This window comes from Barbus barbus, assembly GCF_936440315.1.
Source record: "Barbus barbus genome assembly, chromosome: 13".
Lineage (NCBI taxonomy): Eukaryota > Metazoa > Chordata > Actinopteri > Cypriniformes > Cyprinidae > Barbus > Barbus barbus.
This window is the reverse complement of record NC_136741.1, coordinates 5,404,286-5,426,303: the sequence shown is the minus strand read 5'-3', so window position 1 is coordinate 5,426,303 and position 22,018 is coordinate 5,404,286. Positions and strand designations below refer to the sequence as shown.

The window sequence follows — 22,018 nt, the reverse complement described above, 5'->3', positions numbered from 1 at the left end:
TTATAGATTGTTATTTTGTCCAGAAGCAACTATTATAATGTTTTAATCAGCTGTTTGGATGCTTATTTTGACGGCACCCATTCACTGCAGAGGATCCATTGATGAGCAAATGATGAAATGCTAAATTTGTCCAAATATGTTTTTTAGGTGAACTAATCCTTTAAATGTTAATGATAATAATATTTATAATATTATAATTTATATATTATTATAATAATATTTATAATAATCATTTGTAGACAACAATAACAATTTTCATTTTTTATTATTAATTATTATTAATTATTTGCGTTTCACACTTTTCAGATTGACTTTTTGCCCCAACAAGTGTGTTACTACACAAACATATAAACCAAGCACAGATCAGTTCAATCGACCTGCAAACATCTGCTCGAAAGCTATGATTTTAAAATACAGAACACAGAGCAGCATTTAGGCAGTTGAGCTGTAAACCTTTTGTTTGATCCACTGCTGCTTGCCTGTGTCTTTTTGCATTGCTTGCATGTTTAACGTTCAGCATAAATGCATTCGTGAATCAATAACTTTGACTCTATTTGAAAATAGCAACAGAAGTGCTGATGTTGACATTGAACATGTAGCTGCGATAAACTGTCTCGCAGACAGTGAGACTGTGGGAATCTCTAGACGAAATTAATTCACAAATTGTCGCTTCTTTCTGCTCTACTACTCACTCCTTGGTACAAGAACACCATTCCCTGCTAAAAGCAAATGTTTCTTTTAGCTTTGTATGTTAAATTCACACCTTACTATAGGGAATCAATGACGTTCACTCTCACATCTTTAAATAGCCGTTTAGGTGCTGACGCTGCCATTGAAGTTGTTGCTGTAATCAGCCACTCTGGGAGCCAAATATACTGTTGCCCTGCAAAGAGCTGCTTGTGATCAGTCAGCTACAGAGTATATGCGGGTCATGTGTTTGTTCACTAGAATTCAATTTTTTAAATAACAAATAAATATGGTATATTTAACTTGTGTTCAGTTCTGAAAGATGATTAGTTAAAAAAATAAAAATAGTATTTTCTGTGACCAGCGAACATATTTTTACGTAATAGTAATCTGAAATCTTCATAAAACCAGTAAATATTATTAGCATTTAAAACAACTGTTTTCTATCTGAATATATTTAAAAAATGTAACATATCACATAATGATTATGTCACATAATCCTTCAGAAATCATTCTAATATGCTGATTTGCTGCTCAAGAGACAGTTGTGATACTGAATATTTTTGAGGAAATTTTTGATGAATAGAAAGCTCAAAAGAACAATTCATTTGAAATAGAAATGTCTTCACTGTCATGTTTGATCAGTTTAATGTGTTTTTGAATAAAATTAAAAATATTAATTTCTTACAGAATCTTAAAAAAATCTTACAGACCTCAAATTTTTAATGGTACGGTATTAAATATGTGTTAAAATTAGCTTTAGGCTGACTAAATAATAAAAAACACATTGGTTATGATTTATCTTTGTCCTTAATTTTGAAATAACCATAGATTCTGGATATTTCATTTCTGAGCACAACTATATGCAGTGCTTTAAAATATACAATTCATTATCAGTTTAATCTTATAGATTATAAACATGGAAGCAGATAGACCTAAAGAATGTGGGTTTGTAAAGAAATGAAATATTATCATAAAAATCCTTTCGTGTGTCATTGTGGACTTTTGCATGTTGTACTTCTTTCACCAGAGGCTTTTTATCTCACATCTTTTAATAACAAACCTGTGGTTTAAATGAGAGTTGTATCATTTTACTTCTCTTCTTTCCAGGTAAAAAAAAAAAAACACACTTATTCATGAAACAAGAGCACATATTTGTACCAGATGTGTAAAATTAATGTAAAACAAAGAAAAGAAAAATACTTTGAACCCCTAGTGTATTTAAACAAACTGGCAAAACCAAGCGTTCTCTCCCCAAGTAAAAGCCCAAACAGAGACTTAATGAAAAAATAACAGGCACTGAATAAGAAAAGTATTTAATTGTCATTTGTGAAGGTTCAGGTTTGCTTAACTTAAAGCACCATACGCGACAACAGTATAGAGACAGAAGACAGCAGTGCTTTTCACAACATTTTTCATTTCATCCAGCATGCAGTGAACATTATAGTGCAGCAGACAGAAACATTCACATAAATTAAAAATCACTTAAATTGCCAGCTGTTCCAGTGAACAACCAGCTGGCTTCTTAGATTTGTCTGTTACAATCAGAAAAAGGGTTTCTTTCTTTGGATAGGTCAGAAGACAGGTGGACAGATGATTTCAGTTCATTTTAGAGAGCTGATGTTGAGACAACAGTTTTTTGAGCTGGGCCACTTCTTCAGTCAAAGCGCTGATCTGGAATCTAATAGCACTGTGATTTTCTCTATGCCTGTGAACTGAAGGGTTATTCTGAAGTGCTGTTGAACAAGCTGTTTGTGGCCTCCATAAAGCCTCTGTAGACTGAGACCGTGAAGTATTCTCCACTGGAAGAAGGACTTCAGCATCAGCACCTTCAATTCCTGTCTTGAAGTCTTGAAACGCAGTTTATGAGGAAGACCTTTTATATTGTTCGCTTGGCATCCTAATGAATTTATATCCACTGCTGTAATACCGCTTAGTTGTTCACCAGGGAATTTTCGGATATGTTCTCCTCCAGCATCATCTGAAAGCTCTGGGCTCCCAAAGCTTGACCCTCCAGGCATGACGAACCCCTAGTTTTGAGCCCCATCTGGACCACCATGCTGTGGGATTGATAATGCGTGAACAAAAGTAGGTTGTACGTTTGTACTGGGACAGTTGTAGGGTATTGCTGGAGATGTTTGGTTATGAGGACCAAAGGAGCAGATCTGTGCTGGTGAATCTGTGGGATCAAACCGAATTTGAACTTAAGTGCTAGTAGCTCAGCTTTCAGATGTGCGTTGTCTTCAAGAAGAGCCAGAACTTTGCTTTCTACCACCTTGTTCTTTTTGCGCTTGTCCCAATAACCTTCGTCTTTTTTTTCTCGGCAGGGATACACTCACCTTTGCGACGCAGAGTGATACGGCTGTCAGTCTCAGAGCTTTCTTGGTCTTTCAGACCTCTGGGATGGATAAGAAAAGAGCGGGCTAGCATACCTCTGGACACTTAATATGGACACTGTTTCTTCTGTGAAGGACATAGTTCCATCCTGACTGATTGCATCAGTTTTTTCTCTGTTCTGCCAGCGTGACACTTTGATCCTTCATGCTTTGAGTCTGGGGTTTATTGTATGTTTAAAATCACAAGACAAACTCACAGGCCTTCTAAAATGTTGTCACTCAAAAATCTCTTTGTTGTCGTCTTGAAGCTCTTTAAATCCCCCTAGTGGTTGAAGCAGAAACTAAATGAAGGGGTTTATGTAGGCTCGCATATTATGTAACTATGAAGCAATTTTAGAAATAAAGGTATATTGTAATACACGTGAAGCCAAATTATAAAGACAGTAACTTTAGAAATTAGAACATTTAAGCATAACTTAAAAACAGAAAGCCATATTAGAATATGTAAGGAGATGCCGCGATATAATCACTGAATGAAACGCTGGCGTGCTCTTCCTCCTCGTAGCGAGCTCAGGCTCAGAGTCAGGCAGGGGTCTGTCTTCATATCCCTGTTCCAGGTTCAGCTCGGGTCGCGAGGTCAGAGCACGTAAAATGCACAACAATGCTGGATTAAACATAAATAGGCTACAGTAAAGATCTCTGTTTCGAAAAATCTTACCAACAGTGTTAAAGGCAGCAATTTATGAATGTTCAAATGGTGGCAGTGTTTTGATTACAGTAGGCTAGTCCAGAATTGTAAATAAACTTGTAAATAATGCACTTTATTGCTGTTGTGGTTAAATATTTGACGTAATATGTAGCCTAACAATCTTACTCTACATTTATTTATGGTCACGTTGATATATTTGGCAATAACAGAAGCAGTTGATTAAAAGAATATTCTGGGTTCAATAAAATTCTGCTCAATTGACAGGATTTGTGGCATAATGTTGATTACCACAAAAAAAATATATATATTTTCAATTAATTTTCTTAACCCCCCCCCCCCACCACCACCACCACCACACACACACGCGCCACAACAGTACAACTTACCTCGTACTGACCCTGGAAGATTCCTTTAACTAAAATCTTGTAGCTGATCGTGAATTCTGAATTGATCTAGCCAGTCACAGATCTGCAAAATATTAAATATATGTGCTGGAATATCTGGAAAAAGCTTAAACTGCATTCATGACTTAATTGTTTTTATAGATTTCACCCACAGTAATACAACACTTTTTTTTTTTTTTATGTCAGAGTCTGTTTTGTTTTAATCAAATGTACCTGCACTTGTGATAGCCATGCTGAATGGAGAAAGGGACTTTAAGTTTAGGAGCAGCTTTGCACATTTATCTGATGTGTAATCCTGCAGAGCTCCTTACCGGCCATCCTTTCTGCACAGTATTGGCCAGGCTTTAATTTCATAAATTATTTATGACATTATGTAACAGGACATCTCTGTCCACCACGGGCCCTTGACCTGCAAAAGGTTGAATTGCTAATAAATTTGAAAAATCATTCTAATCTAGAAAGGACAGATACACAGTACATTTGAATGTTTTCAATATTTTTTTTTTCCTGTAATGCAAAGCTAAATTTTTTTTATTAATTTCTATTAAATCACACACACACACCAAACATTTGAATTGTAGTGTATCATGGTTTCTGCATAAACATTAAGCAGCACAACTGTTTCAACATAGATAAGAAGAAGAATAAATGGTTCTTGCACAGCAAATTGGCATATTAAAATGATTTCTGAAGGATTATGTGACACTGAAGACTGAAAATTCAGCTTTTCGTCACAGAAATTAATTACATTTTGAAATATATTACAGTAGACAACAGTTATTTTAAATCGTATTACTATTTCACAATATTAGTGTTTGTACTGTATTTTTGAGCTCATAAATGCAGCCTTGGTAAGCATAAGACACTTAAAAACATTGACAAATCATATTTTTTCCAAACTTTTGACAAGTACTGTACATATATAGTATATAGTAGTATTTTATTACTGCAGTTCTGCATAATGAGGACGAACACATGCTTTGTTATGGCTTGTGACGTCTTTGTTAGATTAAGTACATTAAGGCAGTTGCTTGAGTCTGAGTCATTGAGCCTACACACACACACACACACACATGTTGGTTTTTGTGGTTTATGGGGACTCTCCATAGGCGTAATGGTTTTTATACTGAACAAACTGTGTGTGCTATTGCCCTACACCAACCCTACACCTAAACTTAGCCCTCACAGGAGACTTTGTGCATTTTTAGATTTTCAAAAAAACACCATTTAGTATGTTTTTTAAGCCTTTTGAATTACGGGGACATAGGCAGTGTCCTCATAAACCACCTTCATATTGTAATACCTCTGTCATACCCATGTCACTATACAAATTTGGGTCCTCATAAAGCACATAAACATGCACACACACACACATACACACACACAGAGCTCTTGAACAGATATCACAGGGTGAGTTGAGGACAGAGCGATGTCAACACTTACACATCTCCCTCTCTCTATCTCTGTCTGGTTTTCAGTGAATGGTGCAAATTGTTGTTTTGAAGCTCAGTGTTTAGTCTGGTCAATCTGCACCAATGCTTTTAATCATAGACAGCAAATGCAAAAGAGATATTAAATGCAAGAGGAGCCACTAGTATCCTCTAATCTCCAAAGTATAATATGTGGCTCAATTTACTGTTAATATTGAAAATTATTTCATATAATCTGAGCATTACATTTCTGGCTGATTTATGAAATTGCGCATGATATGCAGCAAAATAAGACTAAAGAAGGAGATTTTAAATAAAGAGGGGATTTTGCATTAATATTTGTTTGCTTTTTAAAAAATAAGTAAATTGTTCGTGATGAGACTTACATGAGACGACGTTTGTCTTTTTATGAGAAGTCACATTTATGTAGACGTGTTCATCTATTTTCAATTTATAACAGAGTTCCTAATAATTAGGCATATTTTTTCCATATCTGATATGAATTAAATGTACTGTAGAAAGTTTGTGTGTGTGTGTATACAGGTCAATGTAATCATTAATTTGAAATCAGTCCATGCATTCAGAAATCAAACACAAACTGGAAACTCAAAATTGGCTGCTCTCTTTTAAACCGAATGCTTTCATGATCTCACTCTTCTTCCATGTCTTGGTAACACTGTAGAATTACTTTTTTCTAAGTAAGAGCCATGCATGCAAGTTAATTAACCAGTATGCCAAGAACTCATGCTCATTGCTGATAGATCTGTTTGATTTCAAAGAAAGGTACAATAATGCGAGACTGGAATGACATGGTGGTGAATAAATGATGACAAAATGTTTTGGTGAACTAGCTTAAGTGGTGATGTGTTGCATTCGGTGAGCTCTTGAGAGCAACCTTATTCTTCCTGCCTCCATCTTTCTCCCAGTCTGTCACTGTGTGTTGCGGATCCTTGTTTAACATAATTTTATTCACAATTATCTTATAAGGCACAGCAATGTGCCTCCATATTGTTTATATCTAAATTGATGTGCTGTGTGACACAGAGCTGAGGACGAGATGTTTTCATTTTTTTCTAATTTTTTAACTTTTAGTGGTTAATATTTCCCTGGAATAACATCAGAACATACTAATTGATAACATACTGTAGACATACAGTCATGAGAAAAAGAAAGTACACCCTCTTTGAATTCTATGGTTTTACATATATTAGACATAATATAATCATCTGGTCCTTAGTAGGTCTTAAAATTAGGAAAATACAACCTCGGATGAACAACACCACATAACATATTACATTTTTTCATTATTTATTTAACAAAAATAAAGCCAAAATGGAGAAGCCATGTGTGAAAAACGAAGCTTGTAGAGCCACGTTAACTTAAAGTAACAATAAAGTAGCAGCAATAACTTAAAGTAATTGTTTTCTGTATGATTAATCAGTCTCTCACATCATTGTGGAAGAATTTTGACCCACTCTTCTTTACAACAAGGCTTCGGTTCATTGAGGTTTGCGGGCAGCACAGCTCTCATAAGCATTTCAGCATTCAGGTCTGGACTTTGACTGGGCCATTGCAACACCTTGATTGTTTTCCTTTTCAGCCATTCTGTTGTAGATTTGCTGGTGTGCTTGAGATCATTGAATAGAATACCTTGGTATGCAGAGCAACTCAATGACTGCAAGGTGCTCAGGTTCTGTGGTTGCAAAACAAGCCAATATTATGCCAAACATGACTGTATGAGTTAATTGAGAATATGTTTAAAGGGGTCATATGATGCAATTTCATGTTTTTCTTTGTCTTTGGACTGTTACAAGCTGTTTGTGCATATATAAGATCTGTAAAGTTGCAAAGATTAAAGTCTCAAACCCACAGAGATATTCTTTATAAAAGTTAAGACTGCCACGCCCTCCTAAAACGGCTCATTCAGACACGCCCCCACATGTCTACGTCACGGTGTGGGAAGATTTGCATAACACCGCCCAAACGAATAAGCAGTGAAAGAAGGCGCAACTTTTATTCTCGCTGTAGTATTGTTGTTGCCGCCAGCGCCATGTCGTGGAGACGCTGTTTCGTTGTGAAAGAGAAACTACTTTGTTTGGGCTTCCAAATGAGTACATGACTAGAAATTAATTAATTAAAAACAAATGAATTAAGTTATATTTACAACACTGTTTCAGAACAGTACAAAGCAAATATTCGAGTGTGTGCAGCGCATTTTACAGAAATGACTATTTCCTGAAACTGGAAGAGAAGCGTACAATGTGAACACTATGAATGGCTGTGATGTGAACACTATAAAGTGGGACAATTCCAACGTCGCAAGGACAGTCTGGTGCTTCTGACTCATAGCCTGTAAGTATGTTTCGATATTTAAAAAGTTTGTTTCTGACTATTCAAACGCAAGTTTTGAGCTGTGTAGCGCTTGTTTGGCGTTTCTACGATCACAAATGCAGACATGGTGTTAATGGTGTTATGTTTAGGCGGCGCGGTGCAACGCATAAAAAGACCATATGAGTTATTATAATCAGTAATTATGTGCTCACTGAATGCAATAAATGCCTCGTTTATAATGGGTTTTATTGTTTTTGTCTCGTCGTGCCGGGACACAGCATCACAATACGGTAAAGGGCGTAACATTTCCGTTACACGCTTGATGTATTTGGCCAATCAAAACGCACTGGATAGCTGGCCAATCAGCACACCTCGCTTCTCAGATCAATGAGCTTTGTAAAAATCGACACGTTTCAGAAAGGCGGAGCATAGAGCAGCAACTATAATGTACAGTATGTGGAAAATAATGTGTTTTTTGAACCTCGAACCGCGTAAACACATTGCATTACACCAAATAAACAAAATAATGTTCTTTTTAGCAAAATCATATGACCCCTTTAAATGTCTTGAAAAGAAGGTGTGATGAGATTCAGCAAACTTCTGGAAATTAATTTGACCCCAAAGTATATTAAGTTAATTAAAAACATTTTCATTAACAAGACTTCTCTTATCATTTTATCCATATTTATTTATGCAATATGTGTTCTGGAAGGGAAAGTTAGCTATGCTAAATTGGTATGTGGCAACAGTTTTCTGTGCCTCTGAAACAAGTGTAATAACCAGACCCACAATGCATTGTGTCCTCGGATGCCCCCTTACAGCGACCGCATGTGTGATCCAAACATATCCCCCCAAACAGGTTTAACACCATAAACCGGTATGGCCTTACTGTGGCCAATAAGTCTTTTTGAGGGTGTCTTGTCAGCTTTCTTCCCTTTTGCTTTAGCATTTATATATAATTTGAATGTGTTAATACATCAACGCATTTCTCCAGGGGCCCAAAATAAATAATGATAATAATAAAAGAACAACTCTATTCACATTTGTCCAGTGCACTGGAGCAGTAGATGCACACACACTGTGTTGTGCGTTAGTTTGCCATCTATTGGTTGGAAATAAGACTTACAGAAAGTGTAGAATTGCAGCTGCCTTATTAGCGATTAAGATCACATAAATAGATGATCATAATATTCAGTGAAACAATAAATGCTTCAAAAAACATTAGCATGAAAGGCAAAATATATTTATTTTTCTCTTGATGGTGTCCTTTTATATAAATAGCATTATTACCATTACACATGAAGACTTATGACTTTTGGTAACATTTAAAATGCCAAAGAACTCCCACACAATAAGGACTATAGACAATAAATAGGAAATCAGATCAAATTATATAAAATAATACAATGCTCACCGCTGACCTGAACAGCAACATATTTTCTGTCAACATATTTATTTATTTTATTTTTTTCATTTTCTGTTAAAAACAAAAAAACACACACTTTAAGCTACATATATGTCTGCATCTTTATGTACATGAGCTAATTCCAATTCATATCCATCAGGAATTTCCTTACATTACAGCAATGAGAGCATGTCACACTGCCCTGCCAGTTAACTACTTTTCTTTCCCGTGTTTTCTCTTTGTTTTTTATTTTTCACAGTAATCCATTTTTGATGGGTGGATTTCAATTTATTCTTTACCGTTTCCTAAATCATACAGTTTAGTTAAAGGGTCCAGATCGGAAATAAGTCTTATGTTTTTACTGTAAGTAAATGCAAATTTGGAGCTTTTGAAACCTACTTTTGATTATGAATTTATTTATTTATTTATTTATTTTAAATCACCAACTCATCCCCTTTATCATTTAATGTATAGTATGTACATGTCAGTTGTCTATGCTTATGTAATAGTGCTTTATGGATAAACAATGTCCAGCACCTCACCTGCTGAACACAGGTCCTCTCTAAACCTCTAAAATGCCCTCATGGACTAACCTCAATGTGTGGACGCATTTGCTTTTCATGTTTTGTTTGTGTTTGGCCTCACACATGTCTCTTCATGTGTAACGCCAGGTGGTCAGAACGGCTGAAGGCTCTGTGGCAGAGCATACACTCATATGGCTTCTGTCCTGTATGCTTTCGGAAGTGTCTCGTCAGCTCATCCGAACGGGCGAACTTCCACCCGCAACCTTCCCACGTGCAGTGGTACGGCTTTTCACCTGAGGACAACAGAAGTACAAGAAGGTAAAGACATGGGGGTGCATAGTCTCAGCCTCTGCACATTCTGTATATTTTGTTTTTTTTTCTGATTTCTAAAAATGATGATCGCAACGTTTTCCACTTTTCAGTATTTTTTACCTAATGGTCTGTTGTAGAATAATCTGCTTTGAAAACTCTGCCCCTAAAAGGCTTATAAATACAAAATGAACTGTGATTAGATGGTTTACAAGTGAGTCAAATGGTCTCTTTCTTTCTAAATATGCATTCAAACATGGCTTTGTGCATATGAAATTTGTACACCACAATGAAGCAGTAAATAGCAACAGGATATGATGTCACACTCCAGTGTTTGTAAGTATCTAAACGGAAGCCAATGAAGAGACAAACCTCTTGCAGTGTTGTTATTGTTAATTAAACTAAAACTATTAAACATTATTTAGTTAACTGATAAAGCTAAAATAAATAATAAAGCTAAAATAAAAAAATTAGATGAAAAACGTATAATATTAGAAATATTGCCTTGGCAACTAACTGAAGTACTAAAATTACTAAACGGAAATGGAAATAACAGTAAATTAAAGCAAAATAGAAATATGAAAAATAATAAAAATGACAAAAAGCACGTAACAAACCCAATACTATCATAGAAATAAATACAATATAATATTTATAGCAAGACTATTTTCTACTGAAATTAATTTTTATAGGATTTGTTGTTGCAGATTTGCTGTTAAAAACATGCCATTCTATAATATTCTCTCTAAACATGGACATAAAATTAAAAGTGTGTTTTCAGATTACCTGTGTGTGTTCGGAGGTGTGCTTTGAGATGAGAGCTCTTTGTGTAAGTCTTATGGCAGCCTGGGTATTCACAACTGTGAACCGTGGCTTTCCTCTTCAACATCCCCCTCCTCATGCGCTTCCCCTCCAGACCTGCAGGGGGCACTGTGGAGTCAGGCACCATGCTCTGTGTGGATGGATAGTGGCTGGCCGGCTGCCTGTGCACGTAGTTCACTTGCGGTTGGTAGAGTCTGGGCTGCGAGTAGTTTTGGATGAAGCTATAGTGATGGTGTGGAGGAAACACCAGTGTGTCCATAGCGATCCCAGATGTCTGGGAAGGGAAGGGTATCAAAGGTGCAGGCTGAGGATAGTGTCCAAAATCCCACGACTTCATCTTCCCCATGCTGTTTCTCTCATTTTCTCTGTTGATGTCATTAACAGTAGGGAAACTACTGAACTGATGGGGGTTTTCTGGTTGTGAGAATGATTTTGCCACTTGCTGCTGCTCCAAATATCCTCCATTAAAAAGGTCAGGCAATGAGGAACTTAAAGTTGCTTCATGAGGGAGCAGCTCGGCCAGAGAACTTGTAATGGACACGTGGTGTCTGTGTGATCTTGACTCCTGGACCTGGTAAAGATCAGGACTGTGAACCTGGTCCTGCATCGACGGCCGCTGGGAAGTGTAGTTTTGAGAGCTGGACCGTTCAGGTGATGCGCCGCCCCAGTCAGACAGCAGGAACTCCATATCCCAGCATACCTCACTGTCATCATGGTTTACTTCTGACAGAAACTGAGAAGGTTTATAGCTGCCGGTGCTTTGGTGTAGATCCTTGGAATCCAGATCCAAGAAGCCTTTTTCAAACTCCCAAGCCTTTGGAATCATCAAATATTTTCAAACTTATGTTGACTTTTCTTGATTAACCATTTTGAATTTTGCAATTGAATATGTTAGTTTCGAAACCACAACATCTCCCTTCAGTTTTTTTTCTTTTAGGGGATTTCTTGGAGAAATGACAATCATGTTTGTTATGTAACTAGTCAGTTGTCATAATGGAAGATGATATTAGATTAAAGTCACGATCAAAATGAAAATTTACAGTTGTAATTACTGTAAAAAAAAAAGTAAATAAACCAAGTTTGGTGAGATAAAATATCTGAAACAAACATACCTTCATGTTTTCGGAGGCGTTGCAGAAGTTTGAAAACGAAGGCAGTACGGCTTTAGTCACAGCCATCCGTTTGGTGCCCTTTTAGCATTTAGTATCGAAATAACTTTCTAATGCCCCCAAAAGAGGCAAATAAATGCGTCTTATTTTGTATTTGTCCAAAAAGAGTCTTACATGTGCAATAGGCAAAGGGCAGGAACCCAGAAATTAGTGTTAAAGATATTTACAAAGAAAGTTCACAGTGGCATTAATGCAAGTAACCCTTTCCCTCTCTTTCTTCCCCCCTCTCTTTCTCCCACTCTATCAGTGATAAACTTACGTTTAAGACCCCTGACAGTTGTGATTGTGGGTGGAGTTTTAATTTGAGTCCAAAAATTTGAAAGTGCTTTGGAGTCATTGCAATTCAGCAAGTTAAAGAATGAAGCAATGTGGATAAACACACTAAATGAAATTCTGGTATCAAAACACTTTATTTATCATATCACCTATTTTAATTCTACTGAGCCGTTTGGAGAGGGGAGGGGGGGGGGGGAAACATTCTTCATATGACTGTTCACTCTGATATTTGTTTATGAGGGCATTTTAAAACTAAAATGAGAGAAATTAGTTAATAATATATTAATTCTATAATTAAATGATTTGTTAAAAAATAAATGCAGTTGTTAATAATAAAGTATACATGCAGTAGATTAATCAGCCAATAATGGTCAACATAAACTTACATTTATTTAATATAATATTTAAAAAATAAAATAGTTAAATGATGTTGAAATTAAATTTAAATGAATATGTTATTGAAATATAATTCATGTTTTTAATGTATAAAGTACTATAAATTATTATATGTTCTGATATAGAAAGCTAAGATGTGTTGAACATTATTTGCAAACAGTATCAAGGCTGTTAAGTGAGCTACAGTGTCTACATTTACACTCTAAATTCATGCCATACATCTCCTGCGAAACACACAAACTCACTTCAGTGTCTGTGTGAGTGTGCGATTCTCAGAAGGTTGGTGTTCAGTAGGTGATTATGTTCTGGAGAGCAGTTATCAGTGTGGTAAGGCCGATGAGAGGCCTCCTGTCCTGTATGAGATAATGGGTCCCTCTGAAGCCTCTTACTTCACAGATAACAGCACATACACATATTTACACCGTCAAACCTCGCTGCTGATCTGCCTTTGTTGAAAGCCACTGCATTGACTCATTTGAATGAGAACACATCATTTTCCTATGCATTTTTACATAGGAGCCCGTGAGAACAAAATACACAATCAGACAGGGTAAGGTCACTCAAACGAAGTAGCTAAATAAACACAAGCAGATCTGCAATGTCAGAATCTCTTGAAATTCATTTGAAACTTGATGGTTGCATCTGAAAACGGGGTTAAAATGGCAAGTCAGCCATTAGTCATTATGATTAAATACAGCTGACTTATTTTTCTATGACTGTTTACTGTTCATTTCTGTAGGCAAAATTTTATTTACATTCTTATTTTGTCTTGCATTATATACTAAAATGTTTTTTCTTATTTTTATTTCTGTGTACTCTTTTTGTATATTCTTATTCTATGTATTGTATATGAATCTTTATTTACATACACTACCACAATAAACTACACTACAGAAGTTTGGGTATATTTTAATTAATATTAAATATTTATTAATTAAGGACACAGATTGATCAAAAGTGTGGCAGTAAAGATAATTATGTTACAAAAAAGCAGCACAACTATTTTCAACATTAATAATAATAAGAAATGTTTCTTGAGCAATGATTTCTGAAGGAGCATGTGACACTGAAGACTAGCTGTGCCACTAAAGGAATAATGCTGGTACTTTAAACGTAATAATATTTCACAATATTACTGTTTTTACTGTAGTTTTTATCAAATAAATTGTGAGAATAAGAGATTTCATGTTTCTACTAAACATGAATACACATCTATATAAATCTAGAGAATAATTTTTAGGTAGGTAATTCTTGACATTCGTGGAGGGTCAGTCACTGGGACACAAACCGTGAACGAACTCCAAAAATATCATTGCTAAACGATCAGTTAAGCAAGCAGCGAGAGTCTGTTATGAGCCTGATTATTCCTGCAACTTGAGTCTGCAAGCTGATCTGGAGCACAGTGGTTGTGAAAGAAGCAGACAGAACACAAACAAAAGCTATACAAATTTCCTGAAGTTACTTTTTAGCCTAATTCATTACTCCATGTATTCTTTAAAGGTGATATCGCATTAAGTTGAGAGAATGCCTAGTGTTTGCACTGCTGTGATCTATGCAAGAGTGACTACTTTGCAGAAGCTAAAATATAAGAGAGTTTTGATTTGTTTAACATTTTTTGGTCACAACAATATCCCTATCATTCCTTCTAAATTTAAAATGAGGATTATAGAAATAACAAAGAATATGTGGATGTGTCCAAACTGGTACTTAACTGATTTTATTTTATATACTGCTGAATATTTTAGAAACTTTCCACAGCATTTTGATTATATATAAGTCCCCTAAAATTGTTTCAGGATATCGCTTGTAATGTAGGCAGTATGTATTTATATAGCAAACAGAAAATGGGGGATGTTGTGTCATTTAACCACAAGGGGAAAAAATACAATTTTTAAATGTCTCTGGGTTATGTTTTATATAGAGTGATCAGATCATTGCCATGCTACTGTGGCAAAGACATTCTGATGGTTATATGATAAAAGATAAAGGTGCTTGTTGGCTATGAAAGTTTTATATGGAAGGCTAAAAGTGACAAATTTACAGGTATTACTTTATGATGGTTTTTAGGTTCATTATACTTAGGCTTTGGGTCAAAGGCAATTTTTTAGGTGGTTTCACATTATAGGGATCTGTTAAGAGAATCAATCCAATAATTTGAAAGTGCGCAATGATTATGAAAAAATGGGGACGATACACAAGAAACAGAAATGGCAATATTTGTTTTCCTGTCCGTGTGACACTGACAAAACAATCAAATGACCACAGTTCCTCCCAGCTGCAGTAAACATGATGTTAGATTTAAAATACAGTTCCTAACCACAGGGTTGAGAGGAACAATAAACCATTAGTCTGGATATTGGTGTCACGAATCTGGTCCGTGCAACTTCCATTTGTTCACCACCATAGGTCACCCGCTTACCACATGGACTTTCACAGTACACAGCACATTGGACTTCATTTCCCATCATACATTGCACTGACGACACAGCTGTTCACACTGATCACGCTTGCACCTGAGAACCATCTCACAATCACCAGCACCCAATCACACACTACATAAGCTTGGGACATTCTCTTGCTCTCTGCCGAGTATTGTTTAGCCCAGCTACCTTACAAAGCGTTCCTGTTGATCTTGTTTGATTTCCTGTGTTTTGATTCTTGCCCGTGTTTCTGGATTATTCTCTCTGCCTTGCCCTGTTTGGATACTGTTTGCCGATCGTCGACCCACGCTTGCTCTAGGATTGCTCTTGTGTCTTACCTATGCCATACCAGTTTGCTCCCATTGACCCTGCCTGTATTACGACCATGTTTGCTAATAAAGCCTTGCAAATGGATCCGCACGTCTCACGTCTCGTCAACCCCGTAACAATTGGGAAGGATGGGATGGGATGGGATGGGATGGGATGAGGTGGGGTGGGGGGTACACACTCAGAAAAATCAGTGGACAAATTGAAGGTTGTTTGGAAGGAGAAGACACACAGATGTGTGAGTTTTGCACACGAATACATTAATTTCCTGTCATTGTCATATGCAGTATTAGCTCACATGTGATACTCGTGGGAGAGTCTTTCTGCCTTTATTCTTTGCTGTGATGGAAGGATGTGGTTTTCTTAAACATACGAAACATGCTCGTTGGTGCTTTTAATGCGAGGATGAGGAAGTTTGCGCAAGTGAATGGGCAGGGAGGTTCAGTTAGTGGTGATTTTATGCATCTGTTTAACCACTTAATCCACAAGTCATGAAGACAATTGGAGACATTTGACACCTAAGACTTTTGAAGCTCTAATAAGCTGTAAAGAAACTGGAATATTTGGACTTCAGCACTGGAAGAATGTCATCTTGTGGGTATTTCCTCACAGCTTTGATCATCCTCCAGCAGCATTTTAGTGGTGTGTATTTCTTCACATTTATTCTATATAATCAAAATATCTGTCCCACTATAATCTAAATCACAATGTTCTTTTTATTGTATATAAAACAGTGTAATCAATATTTAAATGTGTCTTTAGAGTTTCATTTCAATATTAAGTTGTTTTTGGGCCACGAATCTCGATACATTCAACTGAATAGATATTTAACTTGAAAATACCCTGTTTAAACAAGCATGAAATTCCATTCTGGCCCAGGTTTGGAACAAATCTAGCTGGTTGATCAGACTGGCCAGATATGAATTGAGCACTTGAGTTAATTTGTAACTTTGACTTATATATTCACTTTTCTTGATGTTTCAGCTGCTGAATACTCTGCTCCACCGGCTCCTACACTGACCCAGACAGTCACCAGAGACTCATCTGTGGAGTTGTTGTGTCAGGCTCCAGAAGGTTATGGTGGACTTGTATTTAAACTTTTCAAAATGCAGCAGCTGATAGATAAAGTTGAGCATTCAAACGAACAGCAAGGGGCTCGCTTTATTCTTAGGGGAAAAGATACAAAAAAAGAGAATCTGTATTGCTGTCAGTATGACAGCAGCAGGATCAGTTTCTATATGAAGCCAGAGCCAAAAGGTGAGTGTTTCTTTTGTTATATTATGTATACACACACACACACATGTTGGTTTTTGTGGTTTATGGGGACTCTCCATAGGCGTAATGGTTTTTATACTGAACAAACTGTGTGTGCTATTGCCCTACACCAACCCTACACCTAAACTTAGCCCTCACAGGAGACTTTGTGCATTTTTAGATTTTCAAAAAAAACACCATTTAGTATGTTTTTTAAGCCTTTTGAATTACGGGGACATAGGCAGTGTCCTCATAAACCACCTTCATATTGTAATACCTCTGTCATACCCATGTCATTATACAAATTTGTGTCCTCATAAACCACATAAACACGTGCGCACACACACATATTTATATATATATATATATATATATATATATATATATATATATATATATATATATATATATATATCCTTCACGTCAGTGATACTGCATGAATCTCTGTTTGCTGAGGCACCGGTTTAGGTAGTTTGCAGTTTTGCTAGTGAGAGAGGTTTTGAGGTCACAGTGGTGTGACGGTTAAAGAAACAGCTCTTTCTACAGTTGAAAGTTCGTAGCCACTAAACCAAACTACTCCACCCAGCAGTGCTTTACATCTTTAGTGTTGTATTTGAAGTAGTATGTTAGCATTTCTGTATCTTATCTTTGATTTTGCACACATACATTCTCAAAACACTATATGCTCATAACTGACTTTCTTGTTGCAGTAGTCTCAGTCAGTCCCCCTCCATCCCCTCACCTGGTGGTCGAGCCCTCAAGTGGGAATGTTATTCCTGGTGACACACTGTCATTCCACTGTCAGGCTCCACCTGACCCTCAGAAGCAGCCTCCTGAGGCCTTTCTCTTGCTCCGGAGAGCCAAAGGATCCCCAGGCTCCATGGTTGCTCCAACACAGCTGGTGTCTCAGTCCCATGAAGCTCGCTTCAGTGTGAAGATAATGGGACGGGAGGATGGTGGGGAGTATGTCTGTCTCTACCAACTCAAATCATCAAAGACGGAACAAGTGAACTCCACAGCCAGTCAACCGGTACACATTACTGTGATAGGTGAGGAGACAGCTGTCGGACTGATGTGTTTGCTATTCTGATTACATCTTATGTCCGTACTGCATGTTTTTTGAAAATATATTGGATTCTATACAACTAAGGCATTCATCACTATTACTATTGATCAAATACATGATTGTTTCCAAAAACCAATTTTAGGACATTATAGATGTATTATATAATTATAATTCTATAATTATACCGAATTATGTCCTTCATTGATAAAGCAATCACAAAATGGACTGCAGGATGCTCAGCCTTGGCCAGCTTCCCTACTTCATGACCAAACACTATAGTATTCGTTAAACAGTAGGTGTAAAATATCTGTATGACCTACTGTCCTGCTAATATCGTAATATGTCAGGTCATCATAACAATTCCAACATGGAGTACATATCATGTCTGGATTGTTTTCATGTTTACACAAATGCATACTGATAGAACATACTTATAACTCAAGATCTATCAAATGTAGCACGTACTCGGATAGTGAATTCAGATGCAGCTAATGAACAAATTCATGTCAAAATAGATGATAAAGAGAAGAAAAGACATTTTGATTAGGTATTTTATTTGACACTGAAAATATTGATTAAAAATAGTAATTAAAAAATGTATTTATATTTATATTGCTTGTAGTTGTTAGCTTGGCAACATGCTTGTTCTGTGAATTTTAGTGAACAATATCAAGTCATTGCAATTAAAAAAAAAACGTGAATTTACATAAGAGTGTAATTTTACATTAGATTTTACGTACGATTTCCCTGCACAGATTTCACGACTGGTTTAGGTTGGTCACACTACAAATTTTAGCTGAAATTTGCCGCATTGATCAACAGAAAGCTGCTTGAATGACTTCTGTATGAGCTATGCTTCTTACAACATAACTGACAATACTAAAATGACATTTTTCGCACCGCAGGAACCTTTTAATAGTTCCTAGAACTATTGCCAGAAGTTCCCGTTTTTTGGTGTGTTCGCACCTCAGGAACTAGGAATGTATTTAGCTCTAGGAACTCCTTTTGGGGGAACTAAATTAGCTCCTACTTCAGAGTAGGGTCTAAAACAGTTCTATAGGAACTATCTGTGACATAAGTGTACGCTGATTGGCCAAACATATCCGAAACACCGGCTACCCAGCATTTTTAAAAAGCCATGTAAAAATATTTACTCCACGTAAATGGAAAACGCGCAACAACAGCATTTACATGTTGTCTGCAGTGTTTTGGTCTTTTCTCAGCCTCGGTGATAACACTGAAAGTTGTCATAGGAGATGACCCACGTCTCGCAACAAAAACAGCTGTGATCACACCGTCCTACATTTACCTGTTGTTGACGTTTGTAAATGTCACGAAAAAAGACGTCGCGGTTGGCTTCACAGTTCCTGCTGCTGGTGCGAATGCAACCAGGAAAATGCAAAAGTGGTTCTCTAGGAACCACCATGCTGGCAAGTTCCTAGAACCGAACTGACAGAATGTTAATTTTTGGGTGAACTATTCCTTTATTGAGGCATCTGCCTATGTAGACAGTAAGCAGCACATTTGTACTTTTAAGCAAATGTTCTTATGTTACTCTTTCTGTTTGTGTTTCCTCTCACAGAGCTCCCAGTCCCGACTCTGTCCTTGTCCCAACACAAGGGTGAAGTCTTGGAGTGTGTTGGGTCACCCTCATATCCACAAGGCTTCTTCTATTTATTTCGTGTGGGTGTCCTGTCACCTGAGGCGGCCCATCAGGCTTCCCTGACCCAACACAGTGCTAGATTTCCCATACACACCCATTATGAACATGGTGCACAGTATCAGTGTCAGTACAGCGTGTCACTGGGCAAATCCAATGCATACTCTAAAATGAGCTCACCAGTAACTATCCCATGCATTACAGGTACTGTATGTATTATACTAAATGTGATACGATATCTCAAAATAAAGTTACATTAATAAGATTTTAAAATCTGATTTATTGCATCCTTTTGTTTAGGATATCATGAATGCACACCGACCTCTACAGGTAACATTTATGTCTTGCTATGGCTATCACAGTAATGCAGCAATCAAATATTCCCAACTTAGTATCTAAAAACACTCTCCTTTGTCTTCATACATGTCTATGGAAAGGCAGCACAGATCTGGCTCTGATTGTTGGCTCTGTGTCTGCGGGTGTTCTGTTCCTCATGGTGGCGGCAATCTTGGGCTTTGCCGTGCACAGACATCGTGAGTATTAGATTTCTAGTCTCTTATTATAGTTGCTCATAAGTTTACATTGGTTAAGTCTAGTCTCTGATGAACTATAATACCCAGTGGTAATCATCTTCTCAATCCATTTAATTAAATACCGGAACAAAACAAAGTGAAAACACCCGTTGTTTGTTTTTCATTCATGCATGTAATCCTCATTAATATAAATTGAATTTATTTGCAGTCAAAAACATGTCAGAGAGAAGCAGACAAAGGTAAGACACAATACTGAAGAACGTACCTGATATTTCATTAGAATTGCATACATTTATTCATTGAGAAGGGCAGACATTTGCAGTTCATTATACATTATTACATCACTATCTGTTCCCTGTCTATCATTGAGCTATTTGAGTTAACAGGAATAAAAATTATCTAAATAATTTAAGTATACACTACTGTTACATTTTTTTCTTAAAAGACAATACTTTTATTCAGCAAGGATGCATTAAATTGATCAAATGTGACAGTAAGGATATTTATAATGTTAGAAAAGATTTCAATACTGTTTTTGTACATCATCATAGCATCCTGAATAATGTATCACAGTTACCACAAAAATATTAAATAAACATCACAATTTAAATTAAAATATTAAATGATAAAAAAGTATTAAATATTAAAATGATTTCTGAAGGATCATGTGACACTGAAGGCTGGAGTAATGGGTGCTGAAAGCACCTATCACAGCAATAAATTACATTTTAAATTATATTAAAACAGAAAAGTTCATTTAAATTAAAATAATATTTCACAATATTACAGTTTTTACTATTTTGAAAAGTAAATAAATGCAGACTTGTTGAAATATGAGACTTCTTTCAAAAACATTAAATAATCTAATCGACCTCAAATTTTGAACAGTAGTATATATTTCTATAATTATTTAAATAATTCCAGTAAATATTTATATAGGTATTTAAGACACTGATTATATGATTGTTAATTTATATAATTATTTAAATCATTTTAATATCTTGGTACACTGCTAATATGAGTGATGTGAATATTGTAAAAAAAAATAAAAATAATTATATATATATATATATATAATAAAACTCTTTCCACAGAGATCAAGAAAAATTCTGGCAACATGTTCACTCCAGAGATCATATTGTTGGTAAGTCACTGTGACAATCTAATTCACCTGGGTGCTCATCATCCAATCGCTTTATCTCCCATCATTACATCTTATACATCAGATATCTGATTTTGTGTTCAAGTTTATTGATTTTCTCTCACTGATTTATTTTTTCATCAGACCTTACTCTGAAGCGTGTTGACATTGAATCTGAGGTAATGATGCCCCATTTCAAACCTTCTCTTGTGATTCCCTTTTCAAACGGCCCCACTACAGCAGTATCTCGTATCTCACTCCAAGTACTAAGGTTACCAGCATACTGATTTGTGTAGGCAAGAATGAGAGAGGAAGAATATCTTTTTACATCATGCCGTGTTTGCCAATATCCTCCTGTTGCATTATGTCTGCTGTGAGAAACAGACTTATAACATCTCTTGCATGTTTTTAATATATGTATGTTTACAATATACAGGACAGTGGACAAACACTTAGAAGAAGACCCTCATTTTCAGAGCCAATTTACGACTATCCCATGGCAACCTTTAAGAATCCATCACTTTACTGATCTATCTATGCTACTGTATATTTTGGGCTATATTTTGTGTTTGACATATTCTGTATAACTGTAATGTTTCTTTAAAAGCGGAAGCATTTTGTATATTTGTAATATATGATTAAACGATCTACTGTAGTTTCTGTAGTTCATGGCATTTTTTACTGAGATATGAATTTTTCTGTCAGCAGGGGGCTCTGGACATCCAGATATAATGTGAGATTGACATTTCTGTAAAGCACTGGCAGTTTTGAGTGTTGGAAATTAAATCTTTGCAAATAATTTTATAGATTTAATCACCT

General features: G+C 36.1%; 2 protein-coding genes and 1 pseudogene across 4 annotated transcripts; 1 reads left to right on the top strand and 2 right to left on the bottom strand.

Moving 5' to 3' along the window:
• Positions 1-1,988: 1,988 nt before the first annotated feature.
• klf1 (Kruppel like factor 1 (erythroid)) lies at positions 1,989-12,374 on the bottom strand. Of its 2 annotated transcripts, XR_013785006.1 has the most exons (5): positions 12,070-12,374; positions 10,922-11,771; positions 9,896-10,119; positions 4,119-4,200; positions 1,989-3,687 (listed from the first exon to the last, which is right to left on the bottom strand). XR_013785006.1 is itself a non-coding variant. In XM_079432240.1 (4 exons), exons 1-3 carry the CDS (start codon positions 12,133-12,135, stop codon positions 9,944-9,946), a joined length of 1,092 nt encoding a protein of 363 aa, XP_079288366.1. In that variant the 5' UTR covers positions 12,136-12,374; the 3' UTR covers positions 6,650-7,259; positions 9,896-9,943. The 2 variants fall into 2 exon arrangements, 1 of the variants encoding a protein (XP_079288366.1); XM_079432240.1 differs by lacking the exons at positions 1,989-3,687; positions 4,119-4,200 and adding an exon at positions 6,650-7,259.
• Positions 2,349-4,368, bottom strand: LOC306879209 (annotated as a pseudogene). Its single transcript has 3 exons — positions 4,350-4,368; positions 4,119-4,174; positions 2,349-3,202 (listed from the first exon to the last, which is right to left on the bottom strand). The product of its transcript is annotated as an uncharacterized misc_RNA (transcript).
• Positions 12,375-15,740: 3,366 nt separating the features above from the next.
• Positions 15,741-21,861, top strand: LOC306879369 (alpha-1B-glycoprotein). Its single transcript, XM_079432237.1, has 10 exons — positions 15,741-16,187; positions 16,530-16,802; positions 17,510-17,848; positions 19,448-19,729; positions 19,826-19,855; positions 19,963-20,058; positions 20,267-20,297; positions 21,153-21,202; positions 21,344-21,378; positions 21,636-21,861. The coding sequence occupies exons 1-10, from the start codon at positions 16,130-16,132 to the stop codon at positions 21,726-21,728; spliced, it is 1,287 nt and encodes a 428-aa protein (XP_079288363.1). The 5' UTR covers positions 15,741-16,129; the 3' UTR covers positions 21,729-21,861.
• The last annotated feature ends 157 nt before the right edge of the window (positions 21,862-22,018 follow it).

Excerpts from the sequence above, each read along its gene's own strand:
- LOC306879369 (XM_079432237.1), top strand. The coding sequence starts at position 16,130 with ATGTCATCTTGTGGGTATTTCCTCACAGCTTTGATCATCCTCCAGCAG. Across the intron at positions 16,803-17,509 it reads TATGAAGCCAGAGCCAAAAG|TAGTCTCAGTCAGTCCCCCT; the intron begins GTGAGTGTTTCT and ends TTCTTGTTGCAG. Across the intron at positions 20,298-21,152 it reads TCAGAGAGAAGCAGACAAAG|AGATCAAGAAAAATTCTGGC; the intron begins GTAAGACACAAT and ends CTCTTTCCACAG.
- klf1 (XM_079432240.1), bottom strand. The coding sequence starts at position 12,135 with ATGGCTGTGACTAAAGCCGTACTGCCTTCGTTTTCAAACTTCTGCAAC. Across the intron at positions 11,772-12,069 it reads ACGCCTCCGAAAACATGAAG|GCTTGGGAGTTTGAAAAAGG; the intron begins GTATGTTTGTTT and ends ATGATTCCAAAG. Across the intron at positions 10,120-10,921 it reads ACACCTCCGAACACACACAG|GTGAAAAGCCGTACCACTGC; the intron begins GTAATCTGAAAA and ends TGTTGTCCTCAG.